The 25,131-nt window shown below is 41.5% G+C and overlaps 3 protein-coding genes across 5 annotated transcripts in view; 1 reads left to right on the forward strand and 2 right to left on the reverse strand.

Moving 5' to 3' along the window:
• LOC124116157 (protein neuralized-like) overlaps positions 1 to 8,998 on the forward strand; it is a 59,261-nt gene extending 50,263 nt beyond the window's left edge. For all 3 annotated transcript variants that reach the window (XM_046477411.2, XM_046477402.2, XM_046477394.2), the window contains one exon: positions 4,685 to 8,998. In XM_046477411.2, the coding sequence (XP_046333367.1) occupies positions 4,685 to 5,154 (470 nt within the window). In that variant the 3' untranslated portion in view covers positions 5,155 to 8,998. The remainder of the gene's footprint in view (positions 1 to 4,684) is intronic.
• An 860-nt stretch (positions 8,999 to 9,858) lies between these two features.
• On the reverse strand, positions 9,859 to 24,313 carry LOC124116174. Its single transcript, XM_046477430.2, has 5 exons — positions 24,161 to 24,313; positions 23,722 to 23,805; positions 16,718 to 16,855; positions 11,775 to 12,361; positions 9,859 to 11,453 (listed from the first exon to the last, which is right to left on the reverse strand). The coding sequence occupies exons 4-5, from the start codon at positions 12,340 to 12,342 to the stop codon at positions 11,137 to 11,139; spliced, it is 885 nt and encodes a 294-aa protein (XP_046333386.1). The 5' UTR covers positions 12,343 to 12,361; positions 16,718 to 16,855; positions 23,722 to 23,805; positions 24,161 to 24,313; the 3' UTR covers positions 9,859 to 11,136.
• LOC125378276 (serine-aspartate repeat-containing protein F-like) lies at positions 19,001 to 22,447 on the reverse strand. The gene has a single exon (XM_048393734.1). The coding sequence runs from the start codon at positions 22,445 to 22,447 to the stop codon at positions 20,291 to 20,293; it is 2,157 nt and encodes a 718-aa protein (XP_048249691.1). The 3' UTR covers positions 19,001 to 20,290.
• Positions 24,314 to 25,131: the final 818 nt, after the last annotated feature.

The raw sequence follows: 25,131 nt of genomic DNA on the forward strand, positions 1-25,131 counted from the left end.
AAGTGTGCCCTTCAAGCACCAAGAACTTCTTTCAACCAAGCCTTTATGATTTTAGCCATCTTAGCAACTTTGATATAATCAGTAAGTTAAAAGAGGAATGAAATATTTTGGTTTATAATGGGCCAGACAATAACTTTAACAAGTAATGTCATTATGTGGAAACTACAGTAGTTTTTCATTATGTTACCTAGAGGCAACTTGTGTTTCCCCAAGCTGAAGGTAATGGTATCAGAATGGAAATACATGGTCATGTGTTGATTTCTTGGGGCTTCTGGAACTGGTTCCAGCTAACAGTTTGATTATAGAAGGGAATCCCAACCTGGTCCCATTGGCTCAGCCCTTTGGGTAATCTGATATCCTGACATCACTGCCTTTTATACAGAAAATGAAAACCCCTACCTCTGACATATTTAAAGTTGTTCCAATATTTGATTTGTGACATTTATGTCAACCCATTTTCATTTCACATATATATTGTGACTATCGCAGTCATACTTTTGAGAACACACATTGTACCCTTTAGAGTCACAAACAACATTTCAGAGAAAATAATTCTACTTTCAGTAGAGATTCTCCAGAGAGTTTGTGATGTTCAGTGTTGTCTACTCACATCATGAGGTGTTTGGGTTTGTCAACCTTGTATTTTATTGGATACTGAGGTATTACTGAAGATTTGCAATCCATAAGTAGTAGTATAGAAGTAGCCATTTGCTTGGTTTACATTTAAGGATTGAAGTTGTATTTGTTGACATTCATCAGCTGATGAAGACAGTGCCTCACGTGAGCAAATTCCATGATGTGCAACAGTATATTGACAGATACATAAATCATAACAAAACAATCCATTAAACATCAAACTTTAATTATTGAAAGCAAACTATATCAACGCGGAGAATCGTGACGTCCTGACGTCATCCGTCCCAAACATTCCATTTGGAGTGACATCCCTTGGTTTTACAAACGGCAGAAAATGGCAGCTAACGCAATGTCATGCAAGTTGCACCCAGTAAAGTTAGCGGTGGAATTGGAAAGAAATCCAGACCCGGCTCATGCTGAAAATGGATACATATTAACATTCTGTGAACTTTTGGTGTGTGTTTGAGTCATAATACAGCTGCTGATGACGGGGATTACCGCTTGAGGCGGCGCGGTTGGATTTACTGAGGCACGATAGTGTGGAGCTCGGTGATTTTGTTTGGTTAGTTGAGCATTCTCTGTTATAGCTTCGAATGGACGCTTCATTTCGGTGACCCGACATACACATGATCTGTCTGACTTCAAAGCCTGCATCATTCATAGCCTAAATCGATCTCGCTCTCAGTTTTCCCTAATTATTTATTATGTTATTTTTAGACATTGAGGAATTCCCCTAAAGTAGTTCTGTATGTCTCTGCGCGATTGACAACGTAATCACGTGACATACTGACATTCATCGGGAAATAATTAAATTTTCGTTGTGTTCATGGAAATTCCTGCATTCTGATTAGCTGAATTGGTCACGTGTTATTGCATTCATTTCCCAATGAATGTAAAAAATTAAGCCACGCCCACCGCGGCGCACTACTTTTATTACTTCGGAATGTCGGGGAATCCCAATATTACAGTCGAGGGAATTCCCTTTCTGCTCACGTGTATCGTCATGCACAGGACATTTAGCGACTTTCGTGCATATGCATTGTCCAAACTACCCTTTGAAACCGGAGGCCGAGAATGAATGAAAATGCAAACGTGCAAGCTCGCTCGCCTGTTTTTTTCCCGCTCGCCCCGGTTCAACTTTCATGTCTTCGGGTTTCATTTATAACTAGCATTTCTCCAACTGTGATTTACCGTAATCGGGGAAGTAATGTTTGAATCACGCAGTAAATGACCATGTTATTTGAAACTGCCGCCTTCTCTCGGACATATTTCTTCCGGTTCGTTACAGTCTGACTGTTGCAGTTGTTTTGGCCTATTGCCTTAATTGACAGGTCAAATGAACATTGTTTTAATCCCACTCTCCGTTGATTGGCTACTGACTGTGTAGGCGTGTCAAGTTATGTGCATAAATTAAACGATCACCTGATTCATGTCACGCCACTGTATGTATTACTACACCTGGAATGTTTATCAATGTCGTCATTTTTGTCTGTTTTGATATATGCAACTGTTTTGGGTTAAACTATTGTAGATAAAACATGTTTTACGTTGTCGAATTTAATTATAAGCATTGACTGTATATTTTTTTCGGTTCATTGAGGTATGAATCGAAAAGCCGATGTGCAAACTTTTGTAAGAATCCGCTACGCGGATTCATACAGTTTGCACATCGGCTTTTCGATTCATACCTCAATGAACCGAAAAAAATACACAGTCAATCCTTAAATGAACAACAGGCAGCTTGGTAGTGTTCACCTAGGCGAAGTCACCCACTACTGTCAATATATCTGGGGTGTTTTGTTTTTTTACTTTTTAAACAATATTTATTTCCACTTGGTACAGTGAAAGGGGATTGATAAACAGGCAGAGCCTATATAAATATCTCTCCCCAACAAAGTTCGAACAAGCAGCAGTAGTATATATGTTATACAGTAGTATAAACTTGACATTAAGTCACATGTGGTCTATTTCTGAGTGAGACCTTCACAATTTCCCCCTTGCCAAATTTATCTAATGTCAACATTTTAGCAGATAATCAAAATTTGATGTGACCTGACAGATCTTTCTCCATAGGTCATGCTGAGACATTTTATTTTGATCAAAATAATGAGAAATATTTGTGTGAAGTGGTATTTGGAGGTATGAATAGGGGAAACAACTGCATTGTTTCCAGAATAGGGTAAAGTATCGATGGATTTTGAAGTGGAGTTTGGATTGGTGTGCTGGAGTGGAATTTGGAATGAGACAAATGGAACCTATCCTATTTACAAATGTGTCTCCAACCTAATATGCTAAGACAGTTTATAAACAGCTGTCAACGATATGACGGATAAGCTGAGGGACATTGGTGTCAGCTTCTCTCTTCGGCCTTTGCCCTCACCAGCGCTAAGGGAGAGGAGACATACCTAGATGAGGAAACAGCTTATTCAATACTGAAATCTAATGATTTGTGGTGATAATCAAATGAGGCAAAACAGAACCCAAAGTGAAGAACAATATGTGTGGTTTATTTTTATATTTGTCACGTTTATTATCCTATTAAAAGCCATCGATAATGTCTATCCATTATGACAAATGTTACAGAGTAGGCTTGCACAAGTCTCTACAGCAATGGCTACAGCTGTTTACAAACTGTCAAGCAATTCTGTTAATGTCTCAGTGAGGGTCTATACAACACAGGGGTTTTTTTTCAGAGTGAGATGAGTATATTCCACTTTTTCTAATTCTAAATTCCATTCCAATATCCATTCCATACTTAACCATCTCAACAACTAAGCTATGACACAAGTTAAGATAAAGATTGAAGAAAGGGACAATTATGTTATCCAAACATCCTGCTTAACATACCGGTATGTATTTCCTGGAGAAATGAAAGCCAATAATTCCGGAAGATTTGATTAGAGGAGGTAATGGTCTCAGGTCTTGAAGCTGTACACCTATTAAATTGAAAAGAAATATGTGCTATACATATCTCAACATGCTCAAAGTGATGATATCATGTTCTTACAAATATTCAAAAGGATGGTGATTTTTATGAGCATTAGTTTCATAGAAATACCCAATGAGACTGTCAAAATTAATTATTATAGCTATTCATTGGTGAAGAACTGTAATTTTATCGTTAATAATCATTAACAGTCAAAGAACTGTATGCATGTGAAATTTTCTAATACTTTTAACTTCTTTAGTGGGGTTTTGAAATGACAGCTATCCCCTCAGCAATCAATTTCTTGGCAGTGTGTATGGACACAATGTAAGTGTTAGTTTGTGCACAATGTCATGTGAAAAGCAAAATGAACTTATATGTGTATTAACCCAGATGGATACTTGCAGTTTGGAATTACAAGATAAAGAGAAGAAAAGTAAGACTATTAGTTGAATGTCGCTGGAGAGAGAGAACAGAAGATGTTGTCTGCTGACATCTGATTTTAATTGGAAGTATTTTTTTTTTTTGCAAGGCCAAGAAAGTTTAACACTTTATATAGTTATGTAAGATATATAACATTCCTCCTCGGTACTGGTTGACAGTGAAACCTGAGGGAAGTAGTGACCAAGCTAGTAGAACTAAGGGCCTTAGGCTGCCTGAAGGTTTTTACTTCTAAAAGCGAGGAGTGTTTTATCTGACTTATGAACTGTCGAAACAACATTTATTCATTTTTGTTTAATATTATGTATAAAAGTGTGTTACAACAGTCTAAAGGAATGCTCATAAAATATATCTGACCAGGAAATATATGCTAAACTATGAAGCACCGATCTTCAACCAGTTCTGTGGTCTAATGGTTAGAGTGTCTGACTACTGATCAGGAGGAGTTTGATTCCCATCATCAATAATGACAAAGTTTCAATTCTTGTTTTTGATTTTAGAATATTGGACGTTTGACAAACCAAGTCAAGACCTCATTTGCTACTTAACTCATGGAAAAAGTAAAAACTCCTAAGACTCATTAGAGGTTATTACAAGGGCAGAATTAATGTCCAAAATAATGGTGAATATAGGTGATAGGTTTAATCGTATGTATACATAAAGGTTTTCTTTTATTTTCAGGTGCTACAAATCCCTCAGGGAATCTCCCTCGCCTCCCTCGGTCACGGTCAACATCCAGCTACTCTGGCCTGACAGTGTCTTTACCCCCCTCAGCACATCAGTCTAACACTGCCTCCCACCCTCCACCACGCCCACCCCCACCCACAGTGCCTCCATCAGTGCTGCGCAGCTTCAGTGTACCCTCCCAAGCCACACCCACATCCCCAACAGGTGCAGTGCCACCCCCACCACCATACCCTGTGTCAATGCCAACGTCCCCAACATCTGGCCTTGGCGACAGCCCACCAGTGTTTGACGACACCAGTGAATGTACAGTATGCTATGAAAGGCAGGTCAACTGTGTCCTGTACACATGTGGACACATGTGTATGTGTTATGAGTGTGCAATCGCAGTCAGGAAGGACAAGGGTGGACTGTGTCCCATCTGTCGGCAGCAGATCAAGGACGTCATCAAGATATACAGGTCTTGATCTCAGTCAGTGAGACAGGAATATGTGTGCAATGCTAAGTGTGATGGAGAGCGTCTTTCATTGGCTGGTGTCACTAGACCCAGGTCAGCTGTTATGACATAATTGTGTGCCATTGATATCTGATGTACATATTGATGTCATTAGCACAGGTGTCAGTGTTATTGAGTTCTATATGTTAACAGCTTGGTACTGACAACAGCAGCTTGTGTGTATGTTGCTATGCCTGGCCGCCATGTCTTCAGCTGCAGCAACAACATTAACATGGTGGGAGGAACACAGATCCCACAGTGGATTCACTTGCAGAGAGAAACAAGGGGCAATTTCACATGGAGAATAATATGGGGGTCAACAACATCCAGTCTTGTCATCGGAAGGCATTCATCAGGAACTCATAAGGACTGGTTGTGTGCACATCAATAAATATTTCCACCTGAAGGTAGAAATCATGGAAGTTACGGTGAGAACAATGTTGTGGAGGATGCACCTTACATGTCTTCACAACTTTACTGAAGGAGTCTTTACGGTATGGGCCACAGAAGAGTTAAAGCTGAATAAGTCAACGCACCACCGAACATGAACTGAAATTGTGGAGGTCAGACATTATTTACAAACTTAGTGTTAATGTATGCCATGATTGCTAGTTAAGATAATCATATTATGTAAGAAGTTCCAGCCATTCTTGCTATGAACATCGTGAATGGCTGTGAATTTCAGCCGCTATTTGAAATGGCCCCCATGTTTAGATGTGCAACCGATGCTTGTGGATCCTGCTGGGCTGGTCTTGTAGCAAAATGTGACCACCTCAGTAACAGTTTATGACAAGTAGTAATACTGTTTGTTTGTACTGTGAGTACTTCATATTGAACAGAGATGATATAAGCACAAGGTAGATTTATGAGAACAGCAGAGTGTTACTTTGGTTAAAAGATATGCTGAAAAAAATGTATATCTGCTCAGTACAACCATGGACTTGTATAACCTATGGTTATATAGGTCCGTGGTACACCCAATGGACAAAGGGAAATATATAATTGTATATAGCATGAACCTGATGGACATATTTTCAATACAAACATTATTTAAGAAATTAAGATGCTTATATAGGAAAATATTATTTTTTCTGAAGAACACAATCAAGATGGGCAGTTTGAGTATTTTGCCCAAAGTCTTAGTGCAATATATGTTACTGGTATGATATTTTCAACTTATCTATGTCTTGACATAAGCCACATGCGTAATCCTATTAATGTTTAGTATAAGGTGTGAGAACAGATGTCAGGATTCATTAGACTTGACAAATATACATTGTTGTGATAAAGTGATACATGATGATGATGATGATGATGATGATGATTATGATATTTGGGTGTTATTATGACAGTGTACAGGATGGGGTGTCTGTGAATGTTCGCGAGAATGTAGTATTCTGTAAAAGTATAGCCAAAGAAAGTTTTGAGTCCCAACACTGACCAGTACTGACCTAGGCCCCATTGCTCAGGAGTAAGATGGCTTAAACCTGTTTCACTTTTATATCCTGCAAGGACACTGTCACTGATGAAAGTATTCTGTTCGTTCCACTTCATATAAAACGTTGATGCAAACACTCTGAGCATGTCAAAGGTTCAATTCTTTAGAGCACAATATTCAAACAATTGGTCTGTTACTTTAAAACAATTCAAACAAACATGAAAATAATAGTTTTGATAGTAATAATTTTGACACGTAAATATTACTTATATTGCTCACTTGCTTAAATATTAGTAGTATTATATTCATAGAATGACATCCTAAACATGAACAGTGTGTCATCATGTTGTTTCTGATAGCAGGCCTGGTATTCTACATGTGTGTACACCATGATAATATTGACATGTGGAGTTAGCACTGGTCAGTTCCCTTGCGGTCACTGATGTCTGGACTGGATGCAATGGTGTATTGTGGTGTCATGAGATGGTATGGAAGGTATATAGTATGTTTCTGTGAAATACATCAACATGTTCCTTCTTTTCTTATGCTAGTTCTCATTGTGTATTTATGTGAGACAAACACCTGCTTGATGTGCATCTTGCTGTCAGCATGTTATAAACATTGTCAAACAAGGGAGTTAAAGGTCTGTTGCTGTGGTAACAGACTTCTTGTTGTAGTTGTTTTCTTTGCTATGTACTACATTCCTAGATTAAGGGGCAGGCTAGTCCGTGCTGTTGTTGATATAATGAGTGTTAGGTGCTGAATAGATTATTGTCATTATTGCATGTTGATCTTCAAATGGTATCATTTTGTTCAGGTTGACTGATTTAGAAATCACAATCTGACAGAGTCGCCCCTCCCCCATCCCCCAATTGTTTCCATGATTTATGCAGTTCCGTAGAATGAGATACACATGTAATTAACAGAAACTGACATAGACAATTCTTAATTTGAATCATGTCTTTAAATGCCACTATTCATTTGCAAACTTTCCAGGATCTAAATCCATCAAGCAATACCTGATTAGCCTGATAACATTGTGACACAAGGTACTACTAGCAACATGAAGACCCGCACAGGTAGCTGTCATTAGGTTAGATTTCAGAACCATGTTTACAAGCAGGGAAAGTACTGTAATATGACCTTGTCAATCTCCTGCAATGATCAGCTGAAATCCATTGGTACAAAGGCATTCACCAGTTAATCTGGATATGATCTAGTCAGGCTGATATGATCTTCTTTCAGCATTCAAATCCTTGGTTAATGAACACCAAACTGGAACTTCTGTCCAAGTGAATGACTTGAATTGGCAGTAGTCGTGTGCTGCAGTCCTGTATGTGTGACTGACATGGCTTCAACACTGATCTCTGTCTTCAACTCATCACATTGTTTACAGTATTCTGCTATGGGATTTATGTATGCAATTGTGTGATGGTGTATATTATTGTTTGAACAAATTACTGTGCAACATCAAAACAGAAATTGTACTCTCTCATCTTCAACATGTTTTATTCTGTGTCGATGACTGTTTTTGTTAAGGACTGCTTGTTAAATGTTTTGTTTGACAACCAACATTCATTTATGATGACTATGATATGGCATCAGCTGTAACTGATATTATCCTAATTTTATGAATAAATTATTTCTGAGATCTACAAAGGTTAAGGAATAGGTTGCAGTCATCTGTCTGCCTTCATCACATTCAAAGCTGCTGATCTCAGAGGAAAATAATTGTGTGTTGATTATTCTAAGCTTATTGTATGCCCATTGAAATTAGAGAATGTCAGATGCTTTTCCTTGTAGCAGCAATAATTATCCCTGGAAACTTGTTTATCACATGCTTTTTGAAAGAAGCTACTTGTACATGAAGAAGACAGTTGACTTCACTTATTTTGAGAATATTTCTTCGGAGATACAAACTTGTGTTTGAAACAGCCATTGATAACAGTGCTAAAAATAAATCATAAACTCATACCCTCGTATATGACCATCCAATGTCAAAACATCTTAGAGAAGTATGTGTACCAAAAATGGTATTTGTTTCATGCAAATGAGCAGGAATGCCAGTAAAGGGCATTCACGAAGGACACACTGTTGTGTAGCCTGGTGTACATTGTGCAGGATTAACTATGCAGGACACGTCCATGTTGTGTATTTGTCATACATCGCCTGAACAGTTCTATGTCTTAGACTGCAGTCCAGTGTTGCACTGTTAACTTGTAATCCAGAGACAAGCTAGATTGTACATATACACAACTGTATATATACTTGGATTGCTGCACATGCTGGCAAGAGTTGATCTTCATCATGGATCACATGCAGTGTGATGTTATGTAACTAATAACTAAGGTGCAAATAAACAAGTATTATTTCCTAATGTTTGGATTGTGTTTGGTTTGTATAGAGAGCAGGTACATAGTGGTGAATTGATGGACCTCTTCTGCAAACGGGGCTGTGGTGTAGCCTTGTGGTTAAAACGTTCGCTCATTACTCCGAAGACCTGGGTTCCATTCCCCACATGGGTACAATGTGTGAAGCCCATTTCTGGTGTACCCCGCAGTGATATTGCTGGAATATTGCTAAAAGCGGCGTAAAACCATTTTCACTCACTCACTGTTCTGCAAACAGTACCAGTAACATCGACCTGACCATCAAGTGTGCAGCATGACATTCCACCTAATGTGATCCAGAAGGGTTTCAATTAAACCTGACAGACTTGATTTGTTGAAAACTTAACAGTCATGTTAGTAATTAACAGTTCTGTAGATTTAAATTTACATTGTGTTTGTTTATTTAGTAAAAGACACTGAGGATGAAATGTATTTTTACTCCAAAAGTGGAAAGGACATTGTTATTTGTTATGTATAGTATAAAATCAACAGTTATTCTTATATTACTAGCTTTTTAATGTTAGACAACTCTCAGCTTGCTATCGTGCTTAAGAAAAGGAGAAGTGGCATTAGCTAAACCCTAAATGGGCCCCATCCTTACTTGGGCCTCAGCCAGACAATATAAGGGAGATAACTCTCACTAGCATGTTGCTGAGTGCAAGCACATGGCACCCGCCACATTCTTGTGTACATCTATTAAATATAGTTAATGAACGGAGACATCTTTGTCATATCACCACAGGTAACAATACCCATGTTCTATTCTGCAGTCAAATTATAGGCCTCAAAGCCAATGTTGTATTCTGCGTTCTGGTAAGGTTGATCAATGTGGACAAAATTTGTATGAAAATATTTTATTTCAGACCTCACAATTATTTACAGGCAGCATAGGATAAGAGGTAGCACTGTAATAAACCCAACATAGTAGATTACATGCAATATTGAATTGACCTTTATTTAATTTATTGCATGGATGGAAGACTCCCATATATACACGTGAGAAAGCATTAGGCACCAACCACTTAACCAACCCATTAGCTATTAAGGACACATGTGCAACGAGGTGGAGGATTTGTAGGTAGTACATTGTACCGGGTTTGGACTCTGACAATGCCGTGAGGGCTGCAGGGTATTCAGCGAGAAAAAAAACCAACAGAAATAATCCCTTGCCTCACTGCAAAGAGCATATAAGATGGCATGCTGACGCATTCATTCGTCCATGAAAGTAGTAGCTTTTTCCTGCATCCACCTGAGAACAGATCTCGGGTCTTTAGTACAACAGGTACTGGACTAGGGATGTTATTTCCAACCATTGCGAACGTAGTCACTGTACAATGCATCCTCAAAGGCGAAAGCTCCCTGAGCGACATTTTTGATCAAGTTTTACCCAAATGTGGACAACAACACCTTAACATCGACCAGTTTTCACGGACGGCCATGCACATTCCGAAGTTCTGTGGTTGAATTACCACAGCATAATTCTCTAACCCTTAGCCTGCACACACCCCGTTATAGAACCCGTTTTAACTTGTGTAGGGCATTTCAACGACAGCGCCCGGCAAGGTTAACCACAAGTGGAGAACTTTCCGGAATTACGTGCAGTGTTCCACCAAGAATGGCCACAGCTGCCACAGCTGCCATTTACGACATTAGGGTCAGGGCAAGAGGAAACGTGCTGGACAAGTCAGACGGCAACAAAATGGTCACAAAGATACCTTCATTGCTTTCAATGAAGACGCAGTGTAGAGTGACTGGGAGTGTTTTCACCAATAAGGTACACATTCTGTGGAAATTCGAGACCACAGTTCTGAAAGGGCATAATGTGGCTAAAATTATCGATTGTAAGAGGCAAAACGGTTAATCAAAACTGCAACAGTTTACATAATTACATGGGTAATATTCAGACAATAATAACGTGTTCGTCATACAATGTTTCACCTGTGATCAAAGAAAAACGACATCCGGTGAAGTTATAACATCCCGGACGGGGTTTTACTTTTTTCAAGGCATATATTTGTACAGATTCACATGTCACTTTACATCATGGTTAAACACAACCATTCTGTCCTTAAATATCTGTAGGGACACATACCAACACGTTCCCAGGCATAGAATCATTTACATATTATTTGACATGTACACTGGCCTCTTCCCCGGAACAGACTAGAGGCAAGCTGTTGTGAGGCTCGTGTGATCTCTTACACTGGACGTTCACAAAGCACAGAGCGACATAGAATGGGAACAGACAGTATGCGTTATCCAGGTCCAAGGTGATGCCGTGAACAAGGCAGTAGAACATGACGTAGAGCGGTCGCACCAGCAGGAGCATCAGCGCCATGAACGCCGCCACCATGTCGAGGAACGGCGACATAGTCTCACATTTGACACACCTGTCTTCTGTTCCGCCCAACTTCAACACATCCACAGAGATCACCGGGTCTTCTGGAAATGAAGGAATAAATATTGCAAAGAAGTGAACAGGTTTCATGAATGATAAAAGCTATATTAGACAATAATATATTGATTACACAATGCACTTCATCGATTTTAATTAATTTAATTTAATTGAAGGACTACCTGTCTTGTCAACAAAATGCAGGACAAAAAAATGATAAAACGATTTATATTATCTTTGTCAGTACATTCTCAAACATCCTTTTTAAGCATGTCCCCGACACAAGCGAAGACAACCCTCCCCTGAATCCCTCGGTCTCTACCCGCCCTATAACAAAAGACACGCCCGGTAATTCAGCACAGCCTTACCATTCCGTGCACCGGCCTCACTGGGACTCAGGGCTGAACTTCTGCGGTATAGTATGCACATGGTGATGAACGCAGGCAGGTAGAACATGAAGTATTCCATGGACAGGCCACACAAGAATGACGCTATACAGGAGTATTTAAACATGCCATGGTCTTGTTGGGACAGAGCCAAACTCAACAACTGACTGTTGGGAAATAGCGGCCTGATCGTGACCATACCAACAGCCGTTGATACAAAATACACAAACGCTTTCATTGTCTGAACCGTTTTCAAGCTCGCCATTGCATAGAATCTCCAAAGGAACGAAAGGATGACTATGTTTATGGAAGTGTAGTCCAACTGTATCCTTGTCTTCAATAGTACGATGTCGGGGTCATTTGACGCCAGTGTGAGGAAGGCGACGTAGTGGAAGATGTGGATGATGCCCACGATGCAGACAGTGGCGAGTGGGATGAGGGTACACATATCGCGGCGTGTATGTCTGGCGGTGACCCCGTGACTCAGCGTCCCTAACCCCGCCAGGAACATAAGGATGAGGATGAGGAGGACCAGCCACACACCCACCATGACGTCACTTGCAGATCAGCTGAAACAGACGCACATTGGGTAGATAAAGACTTGTGTCAAGGCAGGACCCCCGCACACTACCACACAACCAAGTACTTACCAACGGATACACACTGAGAAACTAAGCATGTCATTCACTACATTCTGTCAGTGTGACATCATCATACAACGAGAACCAGAATCCGTGTCTGCCTGGCCGCGCCACACCAAAAAGACGTTAAAAGATGGTACTTCTTGTTACCCTGCCTGGCGCTTGGCATAAAGGGGCTAGAACAAGGAGCGGTCGGGGGGGGGGGGGGGGGGGGGGGGGGGGATTTTTACACTAGAGTATAGTATAGGATAGGATTAAACACACGGGTATGGGTTCAAATTCACTGGGGAGAATCATCCTGACACTAGAGAATTTCATCCCCGGGATAAAAAAAATAGGGTAGGATAATATTCACTCTTAGATATACACGTTAAACACCATTCCACCTCTCCTTATACAACAAGTCAGCAAGCGCTGTCTTAGAGAGCATGTATACCTGGTTAGCTGAATATCCTACAGTTAAATATCACTTTTGGGGGGACATATTAAAACTGTATTGTTATGCAGAGGGGAATGTCCGAGTAACTCCCCTTTCCTTAGAAAAAATGAAGCAGGGCCCCTGCATTATTTTTAAGGAATCGAGAGTTACGAGGATATTCCCCTACTTAAAACAGATCCCTACTTTTACACTTTGACAAAATGTTCTCTTGTGGAAAATATTTGAAAGTAGTCTGTATTTATTCTGTGTGATTCGCCCTTGCGTGATGCACGAGGAATGCGTTTTCTGCCGCTGTTGTACGTGCACAAAGCTCCGTCGCGAGCTGATATTTACAATGCATGGTACACGGCTCTTCATAAGTTCGTGGGTTTCTAAACTAGTATTTTTTCAATCGCTTGTACATACATGCTGACGGGCATTATAGGATACACATGTATATAGAGCCCCGAACAAGGATATATATATATTATATACATGCATATTATTTTTTAATTTTTAAACATTATGCAAAACATTTAATAGCTAATTTCTCATCATATTTTCATTTGTCGCCGTAGCTGAGGTCGACAATTACACGTCTTCAATTTAAACGATGCGGGTTCGAACCCCGCTGGCAACACATGTTTTTCGACAAAATCTTAAATTATTTACTTGTCAAAATATTTTGAAAATAGTTCCGTCAATTCCAAGTGCAAATTAATTGAAATGTTGGTTCAAGATTATTAATAACTGACAAACAACACTCCATTCCTGAACAATAATGAAGCGTTTAGACAATAGAATGACGTCACAGGTGTGTTTTAATTCTTGAAACGGGCCAGGTCATGAAGATCAATAACATAAAAGACACCATTATGACCTGAACGAAAACTCAAACAAAGGTAAATCCGAGCGCACACATAGCGAACCCAAGTAGGCGAAAACTGGATAAGAGCAAGGTGAAAAATATTTTTGCTATAATTTCTGCTATTCATTTAAATAGTGACACTAATAGTACATGTTTTTAATCATGTACGTTATTAGGAATACAACCTGAGGTAATTCTCTAAACATTGTTATTGGCAAAGGTAGTCAGGTTTCACCTATGACTTGTTCATCAATACTAGTATACAGATTCATCCTTCTTCCTGGTCTAAATAGGTCGCCAGAAGGCTGCTAGAAAATACAGCTGGAGATTATCATAAGAGTGTTATTCTTTTCTTTGTTTTGAACGTGTGACGAAAAAGAGCGTTTTATTGTCAGATTACTTTATAAATAGGCGTTTTTAAGGTTTTTGTAAATGAAAAAGTATAAACTTGAGTTTGTATCTTAATGTGACGTTAACGAGTTTCCATTTAATATAATTCAAACGAGGAATATATGTTAAGATGAAAAATATGTGTCACAATCAAATTGTTTGTTGTTTATTGCCTCACTCAGCAATATTGCAGCTATATGACGGCACACACAGTACAACGATACGTCGATATGTCGATGGAGGAATCAGCTCAGATCAAAGACGAAGGATGAGTCAAAACCTCTTCAGACGCTTAAATATATACAAAAGCAGTAAACATTTAAACGTGTCGAGCCGTGATACTAGACTGACTTTTATATATCTACAAAGTAAAACATACATAATCTAAATGGAGCCCAGAACAATCCTTAATTTCAGAGGTAAGGTAATCTAAACTTGCCAAATTATTCTAGACTTGAGTTAGACTCCTTTTTTTTTCTTTTTTTCTCTAGGGTCTGGGAGCTAGACTACGGTGATACCATCTCAACAATAAAGAAGTCAAGTCCAGCAATCAGGCGTATCCTACTCGCGGCTGTACACATGGTAAATGTCCAGTCGGAATACCAGACTCAGTGAAGCAACTACCCCCTGGGCCGTCAGGGTAATCACTCCCGCATAGTCCGTGCCCCATGTGTAGGTGCAAGCGCCACTGTATCTTCGTCTGTACTATGTTGTCCACTCGTATAATTACGTTCACAGTTATACTGTCACGGACGAAAACGAAAAACGAAATCTTATCAATACTCACGTCCCCCACATTTTTATTTTTACGTTTATAAACTGATTTTCACGAGGACAATTTTGTTCAACCCTTCCAACATCTAGATACATATGAAGAGACTTCAATACAATGTTATGTACATTATGTTAAGATAGAACAATATGTTTTAGTTTTGTCATGACTTCTTCTCCCTGGGACATGATGGATCTGTCACTGCCATTGATGACATGGATGGGACGTGAGCCGAGTTCAGTCTGAGGGAAGGAACTGAAACACGTTTTATCTAGGGTATAGAACGCTCGGTCAATTGTTCTTTAGTCTTGGACTTGCCCAAGTTGTAATCGACAGGTACAGGTCTGTCCGAAAACAAAAGGATGACGCCATACGAAGTTTATAATCAGCGGACAGCAATGGCAAGATAAGTAAACACGGGCCGTGTAAGTATGATTGTCTGAAGGATCACGACTCTACGTGCCCGATACAATAGTGTGCGTGCGGGGCCAGGTGCTGTTTTCTCACAACCATGCTGTGTTGGTTTGAATCTATTCACAGGAAGACTATTTAGCCCCTCTCTGGTTGGTATTATACATGTTTAGCACAGACAACGCTCTCCAACGTGTACACACAGTGTCGTTGAACACGCTCGTGTCTAGGTATGACAAAGCTTCAAGTCACCGTTGGAAGTGAGATCTGAATATAATGAGAAGGTATACTTCATCATCTCCCACACAGTGAAACTGACTAACACCTTAGGCATGTACTATCTCGCATTAGGTTTCTGGGAAATGTGACCGTCGTTTCGACTCAGTCACTTGATGTGAATGAACCGATCTGGAGCACTTGCGTCTGGACTCCATATTCACCATCAGCCAGAAGCTGTTCTGGAACTCTGTCATACCTTCAGTTGACAGGAAACAGCGCTCCAGATCTACAGTTTAACTCGGACCTGTGTATATTGGCAGTGTCACCATACTGGCTGCCATTCATTCCCTAACAAACTCAACACACGGACAAAGCGTGCATCTGGACATGCCTTAATTTTGAATTGAGCGGCCTGAATGACAAACCTTCTGTGAAACAAACATCTATGAACAATCACACATTGACTATCAGGATAATAGTGTTTTCAGACAGTGAGATGGCACACGTGTAGGCATGACATATTGGTTAGTTGATAGTCATGAATCGGAGAACACAACGCAATGATTCTAGTACCAACAACTTTAACCCTAATGCAGGCCACCGTAATAGGAGGGGCTTCTAATTATACCAGCTAATGTGCGGCGTTGCGGGAGCTGCGGGGGGCTGTGTTTTTTCAATAAATAATTGAAACTGGAAACATAATTTGACCTCATGGTTTCAAAAATATATTTCAAATGTTTTGCTTGACGTTGGGTAGCCTGAAAAAGAGTGTTGTGAAAAACATGAAATTGTAAGACTTCTTCTTTCGCGTAAACAAAGCTAAGCTAACTGGGGAGTAAGCGATGTCTCAAAACTTAATTTAGATGCAACTAAACGTTTGGCTTAGAATGTCAGTTTATCGGTTTCACTTATCTGGTTATAAACGTGTTAATGTCAAACTGATTGTCATGCAAACTCTTCCACTTTATGCTTAGTGTCATTATAAAGAGGTTGTAAAGTGTGACTTCGTGCGCACTGCCAAAGTGTGGATCCGCTGTGGGGTAGTATGGCCTGGAACAGCGGAGTGAAACGTACCTTAGTAACCCACACGATTCATGTGTTCAGGTTTCCTGATAACAAGCACAATATAAGGCTTTTCGGCTATATTTCCTGCTACAGCACAAGGTTTCACACCTGAACACACCATGCAGAACAAGTCACACTTACCCCGTCAGTCAGATGCGATGTGCAATGGCTCCAAACGTGCTATATTTCCATCAATGACAAAGCCTGAATCAGAGAGTGTGTGTGTGTGTCTGTGCAATCACACTCTCACACTCTCACACGAACACAGGAGACCTGAAACTGTATAATGAGATTGTCGTTGATTATGATCTAGCCTCCAGTCATGAATATATGGTTATACCTGGTCTATGAGCCAGGACAATTCCTGCAGGAGATATATTGCTACAAGGCATACACAATATTGAAAAACACAAAAACGAAATCATTTATGGCTACAAATGAAACGAAAGCACGTATGAGTGTAGGTCCCCATTTCTTCAATGTTGAGACTTCAATGAGGATTGGGAGCCCAGACTATGTGCCATACTAAAGTATATCATTGCATTTCATGGTGCCCCGAAAATGTGAGACGTTGCTATCGCTTGAACCATTTTTAATATTTGATTCAATTATTTACTGGCCGCCGTTAAAGATATAGAATAGTGTCGGCTGCGGCGTAATACAACACTCGGTCATTATAAAGGAATGAAGAATATTAATAAATAGTGTACTGCACGAGGGATACAAGATCCACTGTAATGTCACGCCCATCTTGTCTCTTAAAACTAAAACATGTAGTAGATAATTTATGTTTATGTCAAATTAATAATAGCTTATTCAACATATATCATGTCGATTCACAATACCAATAAACCTGGCAATTAGTCCAGCACTAGTTCACACAGGGAAACACTTCTATTCTGCTGGCGTGTTGCCGTTCAACCGGTCTGTGATACTAAGGCACACTGGGACGTTGTTTGTGGAATAGTTAGTTGAATGATACGATTATCATGACAAAATCGCATAGTAATTTGTATATTATATGGAGCCTTAACTCAAAGGACGCAAGATGAAGCATGTAAACTATGAAAATGTACATCTATGGGCACTGAGACTACGGTATACAGGGTTATGATATACTATAAGGCTGTGGAGGGAAGCGCAGTAACCCGCCACTGAATGTTGACCAGCTCAAACCAACAGACCGAGAAGGGCGTGCTGCCCCTCGAACCAGTGACTTGGCTGAGCGGGGTTACTGCCTGTTCATACTATGTGTTGGAATGTAAGGGAGAATAGCAACGAATCAATTACAATGTCTCCTATTCCTTATGTGAATGTGAATACGGGAGTCAGCCAGGCACACATCGACATTTAGTCCCAGAAAAAGGTATCTTATTTAAAAATATATATCTATAAACTAGAAAAAAATCAAATAAAAATGGAGCCAAAAACAATCCTAGAGCTGGAGCAATATAGGTTTGCCAAATCATTCTAGACTTGAGTTGGACTCCGTTGTTAACTGATGTCTCTGGGGTCTGGACACTAGGTCACTGTCTAACGCAGCCTCATACAGTATTTAAGTTACAATCAATATGTCAGTGATACAGGTTTAAGACGTTTACCGCCTAATGTAAATCAACGATCTTGGGTATGGTAACGATCAGGGATTTAAGCTATGGGCATAGGATTCTAAGGCACCTAAGGGACGCAACTGTGGCCCCCATTCTCCATTAGATTTCGCATTTTGCCCTCAAACTATAACACCACCATCATCCATGAGGTGCCTTTAACCAAATACATCCTGTCAGTCTCGATAGGTGGTTTGTTGTTTACGCAGTAAGATGATCGAACAAGCTGTCAACCCCTAAGTGGTTGTTGTTGAATGTTGACCATCGTCCGTTGTCTCTTGTCCCCTAAGTGGTTGTTGTTGAATGTTGACTGCCGTCCGTTGTCTCTTGTCTCCTACCTGATTGTTAAATGTTGACCATCGTCCGTTGTCTCTTGTCTCCTACCTGTATGTTGAATGTTGACCATCGTCCGTTGTCTCTTGTCTCCTACCTGATTGTTAAATGTTGACCATCGCCCGTTGTCTCTTGTCTCCTACCTGTATGTTGAATGTTGACCATCGTCCGTTGTCTCTTGTCTCCTACCTGATTGTTAAATGTTGACCATCGTCCGTTGTCTCTTGTCTCCTACCTGTATGTTGAATGTTGACCATCGTCCGTTGTCTCTTGTCTCCTACCTGATTGTTAAATGTTGACCATCGTCCGTTGTCTCTTGTCTCCTACCTGTATGTTGAATGTTGACCATCGCCCGTTGTCTCTTGTCCCCTAAGTGGTTGTTGTTGAATGTTGACCATCGTCCGTTGTCTCTTGTCTCCTACCTGTATGTTGAATGTTGACCGCCGTACGTTGTCTCTTGTCCCCTAAGTGGTTGTTGTTGAATGTTGACCATCGTCCGTTGGCTCTTGTCTCCTACCTGATTGTTAAATGTTGACCATCGTCCGTTGTCTCTTGTCTCCTACCTGTATGTTGAATGTTGACCATCGTCCGTTGTCTCTTGTCTCCTACCTGATTGTTAAATGTTGACCATCGTCCGTTGTCTCTTGTCTCCTACCTGTATGTTGAATGTTGACCATCGTCCGTTGTCTCTTGTCTCCTACCTGTATGTTGAATGTTGACCGCCGTCCGTTGTCTCTTGTCCCCTAAGTGGTTGTTGTTGAATGTTGACCATCGTCCGTTGTCTCTTGTCTCCTACCTGTATGTTGAATGTTGACCGCCGTACGTTGTCTCTTGTCCCCTAAGTGGTTGTTGTTGAATGTTGACCATCGTCCGTTGTCTCTTGTCTCCTACCTGTATGTTGAATGTTGACCATCGCCCGTTGTCTCTTGTCCCCTAAGTGGTTGTTGTTGAATGTTGACTGCCGTACGTTGTCTCTTGTCTCCTACCTGATTGTTAAATGTTGACCATCGTCCGTTGTCTCTTGTCTCCTACCTGTATGTTGAATGTTGACCGCCGTACGTTGTCTCTTGTCCCCTAAGTGGTTGTTGTTGAATGTTGACCATCGTCCGTTGTCTCTTGTCTCCTACCTGTATGTTGAATGTTGACCATCGTCCGTTGTCTCTTGTCTCCTACCTGATTGTTGAATGTTGACTGCCGTCCGTTGTCTCTTGTCCCCTAAATGGATGATGAATGTTGACTGCCGTCCGTTGTCTGATGTCCCCTATATGGTTGTTGAATGTTGACTGCCGTCCGTTGTCTGATGTCCCTTATATGGTTGTTGAATGTTGACTGCCGTCCGTTGTCTGATGTCCCCTAAATGGATGATGAATGTTGACTGCCGTCCGTTGTCTGATGTCCCCTATATGGTTGTTGAATGTTGACTGCCGTCATTTGTCTCTTGTCTCCTGCCTGGTTTGTTAGACCCGAATTTTAGGTACATGTAGTTCATTGAAAATCCTTTTAATTGGAACTGTTAGGGTTTGTATGTGTACATGGGTGCATGTGTTTATTATAGTTAACATGAGAAACAGCCAGCCCTTGCTGCCAGTGGCCGTTTCAGGCTATTTTCCCAGGGGTTGGTGACAGTAATAGTATAATGTTGCAGCTAAGACTTAAAAGTTAATTGTCTTGTGTGGAGTCTTAGAGGTCGTGACCTGATCAACCCCGATAAGTATCCCACAAGAATTTCAGATATACTTTCGACGAATGAGTGTGAGAAAGAGAGCAGAGATTTTTAAGATATGAAAGAAGTAAGACGTGTTTCTAAGAGAGTGTAAGATTGTGTTAAGGGAATAGAGGACATACGGTTTTTCAACCTGTCGAAGCCACTGTCCGAGCCACTGTCAAAGCCACTGTCAAAGCCACTGTCAAAGCCACTGTCAAAGCCACTGTCCGAGCCACTGTCAAAGCCACTGTCAAAGCCACTGTCAAAGCCACTGTCCCAGCCACTGTCAAAGCCACTGTCAAAGCCACTGTCAAAGCCACTGTCCGAGCCACTGTCAAAGCCACTGTCAAAGCCACTGCCAAAGCCACTGTCAAAGCGACTGTCAAAGCCACTGTCTGAGCCACTGTCAAAGCCACTGTCAAAGCCACTGTCAAAGCCACTGTCCGAGCCACTGTCAAAGCCACTGTCAAAGCCACTGTCAAAGCCACTGTCAAAGCCACTGTCCGAGCCACTGTCAAAGCCACTGTCAAAGCAAATGTCCGAGCCACTGTCAAAGCCACTGTCAAAGCCACTGTCAAAGCCACTGTCTGAGCCACTGTCCGAGCCACTGTCAAAGCAAATGTCAAAGCCACTGTCAAAGCCACTGTCAAAGCCACTGTCTGAGCCACTGTCAAAGCTACTGTCAAAGCCACTGTCAAAGCCACTGTCTGAGCCACTGTCAAAGCTACTGTCAAAGCCACTGTCTGAGCCACTGTCAAAGCCACTGTCAAAGCCACTGTCAAAGCCACTGTCTGAGCCACTGTCAAAGCTACTGTCAAAGCCACTGTCAAAGCCACTGTCAAAGCCACTGTCAAAGCCACTGTCCGAGCCACTGTCAAAGCCACTGTCAAAGCCACTGTCAAAGCCACTGTCCGAGCCACTGTCAAAGCCACTGTCAAAGCCACTGCCAAAGCCACTGTCAAAGCCACTTTCCGAGCCACTGTCAAAGCCACTGTCAAAGCAAATGTCCGAGCCACTGTCAAAGCCACTGTCAAAGCCACTGTCAAAGCCACTGTCTGAGCCACTGTCTGAGCCACTGTCCGAGCCACTGTCAAAGCAAATGTCCGAGCCACTGTCAAAGCCACTGTCAAAACCACTGTCTGAGCCACTGTCAAAGCTACTGTCAAAGCCACTGTCAAAGCCACTGTCTGAGCCACTGTCAAAGCTACTGTCAAAGCCACTGTCTGAGCCACTGTCAAAGCCACTGTCAAAGCCACTGTCAAAGCCACTGTCAAAGCCACTGTCCGAGCCACTGTCAAAGCCACTGTCAAAGCCACTGTCAAAGCCACTGTCCCAGCCACTGTCAAAGCCACTGTCAAAGCCACTGTCCGAGCCACTGTCAAAGCCACTGTCAAAGCCACTGCCAAAGCCACTGTCAAAGCCACTGTCAAAGCCACTGTCAAAGCGACTGTCAAAGCCACTGTCTGAGCCACTGTCAAAGCCACTGTCAAAGCCACTGTCAAAGCCACTGTCCGAGCCACTGTCAAAGCGACTGTCAAAGCCACTGTCCGAGACACTGTCCGAGCCACTGTCAAAGCCACTGTCCGAGCCACTGTCAAAGCCACTGTCAAAGCCACTGTCAAAGCCACTGTCAAAGCCACTGTCAAAGCCACTGTCAAAGCCACTGTCTGAGCCACTGTCAAAGCCACTGTCCGAGCCACTGTCAAAGCCACTGTCAAAGCCACTGTCAAAGCCACTGTCCGAGCCACTGTCCGAGCCACTGTCAAAGCCACTGTCAAAGCCACTGTCTGAGCCACTGTCAAAGCCACTGTCAAAGCCACTGTCTGAGCCACTGTCTGAGCCACTGTCAAAGCCACTGTCAAAGCCACTGTCTGAGCCACTGTCAAAGCCACTGTCTGAGCCACTGTCAAAGCCACTGTCAAAGCCACTGTCAAAGCCACTGTCTGAGCCACTGTCAAAGCCACTGTCCGAGCCACTGTCAAAGCCACTGTCAAAGCCACTGTCTGAGCCACTGACAAAACCACTGTCAAAGCCACTGTCAAAGCCACTGTCTGAGCCACTGTCAAAGCCACTGTCTGAGCCACTGTCAAAGCCACTGTCAAAGCCACTGTCTGAGTCACTGTCAAAGCCACTGTCAAAGCCACTGTCAAAGCCACTGTCTGAGTCACTGTCAAAGCCACTGTCAAAGCCACTGTCAAAGCCACGGTACAAGTTACTATCCTGCATTTATCCTGCAACTGTGCTGTTCATTATATTACGACTTATTCTTGGAATGTGTGATATATTATTCAATCATTGAATCACTGAATTTATGGAATTATGTTATATGAGATTTTTGAAGTTTGAAATTAAAGACAATATTAAAGTGCTGGATCGAGTTGAAACTTTGATATCCTCTATCTCCATTAATAAGATAATTTAAGAGTTCACATGGTTGTTGAATGTTGACTGCCGTCCGTTGTCTCCTGTCCCTAAATAGATTTCATTTCAATGGCTGATTACTCTTTCAGTCTAAATTCATATTGTGAGCTGTATCTCTATGATTAGTATACGATGTGTAATAATTAGGAATATTTCAAATATGGACATAATGCTATTTAGACAATGTGTATATTGTCTGCATTGTGTATTCATGATCAACAATGTTCGATACTAAAATGAATGGTATTTATCATGCAGGCTACTGCTTGTACAGTGTCTCCCACAGGGTATGCATTTGTGGCAGTTTGTTTCATCCTGATATGCCAAGATGCAAATGTCATATTTTGTATACATAATTATACATAGGTGCCTATTTCAAACATACCTACATACGTTTGGTATACTATCACTAAAGTTCAGTAAATATGTAATGTAAAGCTGTTTGTTTATAATGAGTTATAATGAGTTAACGTGACTAAGTTATTATGCAATTTAATGCTGCCGATTATATATGTATGCTGTGACCTATGACATTGTCATTGTCCTTAATGCACTACTTAGTTGATATATATGTTATGTGATAAATGTATTTAGGAGTACGTATTGCCTATTTTGTTATTACATAGTGTCTTGCCATACTGATGCTATCCCAATATAGTGTAAATAAACAGATATCTGACACACGTGCCGCCTTGGTCCCCCCTGACTGGACCAGGAGAGGTTGCAGCAGTCTGTCAACCACCTGTGTACAGTAGTCAAGTATGTCCTGATCACAGGTGTAAGCTCGGCCTAAAGCCTGTAACATCAAGGATGTCAGGTGTATCACAGTCAGTCGGGAACAGTCCAGAAAAACAGAGCTTGAAATACGAGATCTTGAGCCGCTATTGAGAACTAATGATACGTATCTGTTACGGGCAATGTGACGGGCAGTGCTTTAATGGTAATTGCATTTCCTTTCAACCGATAATAATCGACCTTTATATATCTTCTTGTTATGCGTCCAAATCTCCCAGCTCGAGTAACGCCAAGTAATATAGTGACTAAACGTCAGTCGTCTCGTGCATCAATGTCCCGCTTACCTGACCACAGCGCGACCACAAGTGGGGCTGAGGGGAGTAGCACAGCGTGTCGTATCGACAATACTGGAGGGAGACCAATACCTGCTTTAAAGTAAACAAACTTGCATGCATTGGCTGAAGAAAAATCACATACATAAACCGGTCATGTTAAAAACGTGTACATAGTTCAAGTATAGTGAACATATCAAACACATCGAAGACCATATTACTGTATGAGCGCTGTATACTCACTGTTCCTGGCTGCGTGTGGAGACATATGGCACATGCCATCACACGCTATTTGATGTGAGTGTACCACACCTGTTACCGTACGCATACAATCAGTGTGTAAGAAGCTGGTTCAGATCAATCCACAACAATACACCTCCGACTGACAACATGTTAAAATCAATCAAATCTTGTATGTGAATATGTGTTGTCATTCAAGATAATACTTTACCTTATTGTGTCAATATTACCTTCTACGCCTCTTATTGTTGACAAGGTTTCACGCATTCTTGTCATGTGGGAATCGAACCCGGAAACAGTGAAAGAAGTGAACACCTTAACAGCTATGCTACCTGATCGCCCCAGTAAGTACAACGGACAGTGCAGGCCATAGTGTCGCTGTAACCTCCAGACAGGGAACGTTCTTACATGCTGTCTAAATATAACGGCATTGTACAAAGGGAACATCGTTAGAGTCGCGAGCTTGCCTAAATGTGCTAATGACAACAAAGATAATGTTGAACAGGTCGACGTGTAACGTATAATGCATGTTCGTGGTAACTAGTGCCAAGTACAGCCACACCACAGCAAGCATGCATTGGGTGCAGTTCACTGTTATATAGCGGTATTCGCGATCATCTTGAACGGCAGAATATTGACACCAGTGGCAGTTGTATCTGACTGATACGAGAGCACTGAGATTGTATTGCATTATACCCCCATCACACCAAACTAGTTCTCAATACGTTCGTGAAAATGTTGACAAACGGGCTCCAACTGTGTATGAACGTAGCGGACGTAGTAGCAACTATTGAAAGTCATTTTACGAACTTCACGGACGGGGAGGGTGCTCTAGAACTTTGAGTCCTTTCAAAATTTGATCCCGTCCATCCGGTTCTGCAATTAGTCGGATCGACAACGTACGTAAAACGAGAAAGACGTATTACGAAGGGAATTGCCGTACTTCGAACCTACTAGGGACGTGTTACGACGTGGTGCAGTCGGACATAAATTGCAGTACGTGTGCACACCGACCGGGTCGACTTCTCTTTGGAGGCATGATGTGCACAGCTCGGAGCCCTGAACTTGAATGAAGACTGGCTACAACGCGCTCGGTATCCATAGGAGTCGAGCCAGGACGCGAATACACACGCACTTGGGACGAGATGAGGACGTACTGTGAACGAGTTGGTCGGGTTAAGA

Source organism: Haliotis rufescens, unplaced genomic scaffold (genome assembly GCF_023055435.1).
Source record: "Haliotis rufescens isolate VD_foot unplaced genomic scaffold, xgHalRufe1.0.p SCAF_12, whole genome shotgun sequence".
NCBI lineage: Eukaryota > Metazoa > Mollusca > Gastropoda > Lepetellida > Haliotidae > Haliotis > Haliotis rufescens.